Raw genomic sequence first — 4,099 nt, forward strand, 5'->3', positions numbered from 1 at the left:
ATTTCCTTCTTTTAACATTGCGCCTGCCATTTTCTGCACTTCACAAATAGCCGTTAGATGACATTGAAGGCGTTACTTATATTTTGAGTTAACGATGAATTGACAAAGTCAATTCGTCGAAAATCCAAATATAAGCAACCCTTTTCAAGTGAGCAGTCCAAACAAAATAGTCCAATAGGTTCAGACAGCAGGTCAAACAGTCAAAGGGTCACAAATTGGGGTTCATTTCGAATGAACTTCTTCATCCGGAATGGAATTCCGTCCGAAGTCTTCATCCGTAATGGACCTTCTCAGTCCGGAATGATCCGGAATCATTCGGAATCATTCGTGATGATTGATTCTTTGTCCGGAATGATCCGTAATCATCCGTAATGCCCAATGATGATCCGGAATGAAGTACCTATTGTCTGTAATGAGTCCGTAATCAATCCGCAATGAGTTCGAAATGAAGATTCTTGAGAGAGAAAACTGATGTGTCCGCAATGATCCGCAATGTGAATGCGGATTCTTGTCCTTTTGGGATTAAATACTCCGAAATGATGTTGGGCCAGGCCCATTTCGGATTGTTCGAAATGATAGGCCCATTTCGAAATGTGGGCCATCCAGACTTAAATTTATTTAGCCCTTTTCAAAAATAGCAAAATACCCCCTTTTTTTAAAATCAACACAACACCCCACTAAGCAATTTTTTTTTAAAAAAACTTATAATAATATGCACAAGTTACCAACATAGGAATTATATTGGGAAGCCTGTCACGAGATCAAATCGTTCTTGAACTGATTAAGGAACACTTTTCAGCTCTTCGTTTACTTAGGCTGGTCCAAGCAATTGTTGATATGTTTGTCCTCTTATATCCACCGCTCAAACTTCAACTTTTGCTTTGTGATACGCTTTTTAGGTAGATTTATACTAAAACATCTGTGTGTCCCATCCCAAGGCATACCCCCGCGATCAAGGTAAGCACAACGGTTCATCGTAGCAGGTGAGTATACTGAGATCATCCTTTTATTCCAGTTTTATTTATTTCACGCAAGACTTCCTGGTGAACAGGTCAGTACTTCCGTACAGCAGAGAGACCAAGGAAGATCTGACGAGGGCCCTTTCTTTTATTGTGTCAGACTTCCTGGTGAACAGGTCAGTATTTCCGTACAGCAGAGAGACCAAGGAAGATCTGACAAGGGCTCATTTAAGCGAGATTATCCTGACTGTGCCCAGGTCTGCATATAATCTGGATGCAACAGAGGGACAGCCCTGATATCCCGGATGATTCATCAGCATAAAGACCTGAAACCTCGGATGTTGGCTATCTATCAACACAGGATTTAAGACCATGAAATCATACACCGTTGGTCTGTTACCCACGAGATGTCCAGTCCATTATGTTTGTATCACTTTTCCTTCTTTTGCTTTTCGAGCGGTAGACCTATCAATACATCGCAGTGGAGCCTAACCTGTTTAACATTGTAACCTTACGTGTGTTAATCAAGTTCTTTAACACGAAAGCTCATTTCATTTCCCAGCACTTTTTCTCCCCCTAAATTTGTGCAAAAGTAGAATACTTTATGCCCAAATTTACCGAACGGAAACACATAAAAACCCTTTATTAATATTTACAAGAGTTTTTTTTTGCTTAGTCGGTGAAGCGAATCATTTTCAAGAGGTCTACAAGCACATTGAACCTAGAGATGCTGACAGGTTTAGTAAACAGATCTGCTGTGTTAGCATCAGTATGGATCTGCTCAAGTTTAATAAGACCCCTGTCAAAACAATCTCTTATGAAATGAATTTTAATGTCAATGTGCTTGGTTTTGGAGTGAAAAAGGGTTTTTAGTGATCTGGATGGCAGCATCATTGTCACAATAAATAGTTGTATCAAGATAAGTCAAATTGTAATCTTCCAATGCTGCATCCAGAGAACTTGGGAGCAGCATGCAGATGCTGCAACGTATTCGGCTTCCGCTGTGGAAAGAGATACTGTCTGCTGCTTCTTGCATTGCCAAGATATGAGCCGTTCTCCCAGGAACTGACATCCAGCTGATGTGGACTTCCTATCCCTGTCAGTTCCTCCAAAATTGCTATCTGAAAAGGCAAACAAATCAAAGTTCGAATCTCTGGGATACCAGAGTCCAAGTTTAGGTGCTCCCTTCAAATATCTGAAAATTCTTTTAACAGCAGTTAAGTGAACGAGTTTGGGGTTAGCCTGATAACGAGCACACTGACACACGGCGTACAGAATGTCAGGTCGACTGGCAGTCAGATACATTAGTGACCCGATCATTGAGCGATACAATGTCTGGTTGACAGGACTTCCTTCTGGATCCTCAGTCAGCAACGGCCTTTTCTGCAATTGGGGAGTCACTCGGCTTTGAGTCTGACATGCTGAACTTAGCAAGGACGTCAGTTACATATTTACTTTGATGAATTAGTATTCCTTGATTATTTTGACGGACTTGCAGACCCAGAAACATTGTTATCTCTCCTAAGGAACTCATTTCAAATTTTTTCTTCATGACTTTTTCAAATTCCTTGCAAAGATCATCATTGGTCGACCCGAAGATGATGTCGTCAACGTATATTTGCACAAGGATGATATCCTTGTCAACACGCTTGATGAATAATGTCTGATCGATCATTCCCCGGGTGTATCCATGAGCCAGCAAATGTTCTGTTAGAGTTGCATACCATGCACGAGGTGCTTGATGCAAGCCATACAAAGCCTTGTCTAACTTGTAGGCATACCCTTCCTTTTCTTTATCAACGAAGCCCGGCGGTTGAGCGACATAGATTTCTTCCTTGACCTTTCCATAAAGAAATGCCGTTTTGACATCCATTTGATAGACCCTAAAATATCCTGGACATTATATACTGATGGTGCATCTAATGTAAGAGGCATAGGATTGGGTATACTACCAAGATCCTGGAATGCTATACACCTCAAAGCTTATTTCAAGTGAGTTTAGAATTTAATTTCTAACTGGGGATGGTATGAACTCTATCTCTTTTAAATATAATTCTGTTTTATTCCTACTGAACCCAATACTGACTTAAGCATCAGAGGGGTGTTAGCCAAGCTAACACTCACCTTAGTTAAAGGTTGTTTTGTAGAATACGCTTCAGGATTTAACTCCAGGATATACACTCAGGATGAATCGAAAGATTAGAGGATTGGCCCCCTCTCTCACGTTTAAGGGATTCTGATCTCTTCACAGGTTTAAAGGTATTCACGTTTCTCTCGAATTGGGTTTAAACACCCCGCCTGGAGCGCAAGTTATCCAGGGATAGTTCAAGGTAGCGGGACCAGTCCATGTAAAAGTGGATGACAATTTCGTTATTATTGGCTATATCCTTGATCCTAAAGGTATATGAGGCTTGATCACCCTCTCTCACGAAAGGGTATTTTCATAATCTCTAAGGTTTAAGGGTTTTCACCTTTCTAAGTCTTGGAGTTTATACACTCCCGCCTGTAGCGCACGAAAGTTTGGGATTTTCCCCAGAATACTTAAGGGTTTATCCCCAGAATATTAAGGATCTATCTCCAGGATATTTTAGGGTTTATCCCCTGTAATACGAAAGTTATACACAAGTGTACAATCCGTTGCAATTGATGCCCCGAAAATTCCTAAGTATTCAAAGACATTATGCACAGGGGACATTCCTACTAAGGCGTTGTGAAAAGCTGAAAGGATCAAGCTTGGGCCTAGTTCACTAAGTATCCCAGACTCGGGACATCTTCGGTGGAAAGGTTGCAAAAGGATTGAAGTTTAAGGATAGAGGTGTACTCTATTTCTGGTATGAACTTTCCTTTTTGTTCTTTTAGAAGCCTTATCTAAATTGTCTAAGTTTTTGAAATTATGTTCGACTAAAATCTGGTTAAAAGATTCATGAGTATCCTGATCAAGATATATTCTCAGGATACATTTTCAGGATATTCGGTTAGAATAGTTGGAATATTTCACTAAGATTGGAAAATTGAAATTGCATTCAATTCAAGCAACACATAACAAGATTTCGAAAAATGGACAACAATCGGTAAGGCAAAAAGAAGTTAGTTTATTAACATAGCAAAAGATTGTGCTTTTGGTTTCATCTCAAACCGAG

General features: G+C 40.1%; 1 protein-coding gene across 1 annotated transcript; it reads right to left on the bottom strand.

The window, feature by feature from the left end:
* Positions 1–1,883: 1,883 nt before the first annotated feature.
* On the bottom strand, positions 1,884–2,279 carry LOC110942748 (uncharacterized mitochondrial protein AtMg00810-like). The gene has a single exon (XM_022184512.1). The coding sequence runs from the start codon at positions 2,277–2,279 to the stop codon at positions 1,884–1,886; it is 396 nt and encodes a 131-aa protein (XP_022040204.1).
* Between the last annotated feature and the right edge of the window lie 1,820 nt (positions 2,280–4,099).

The sequence above is a fragment of the Helianthus annuus genome, chromosome 16 (assembly GCF_002127325.2).
Source record: "Helianthus annuus cultivar XRQ/B chromosome 16, HanXRQr2.0-SUNRISE, whole genome shotgun sequence".
Taxonomy (NCBI): Eukaryota; Viridiplantae; Streptophyta; class Magnoliopsida; order Asterales; family Asteraceae; genus Helianthus; species Helianthus annuus.

Excerpts from the sequence above, each read along its gene's own strand:
- LOC110942748 (XM_022184512.1), bottom strand. The coding sequence starts at position 2,279 with ATGATCGGGTCACTAATGTATCTGACTGCCAGTCGACCTGACATTCTG.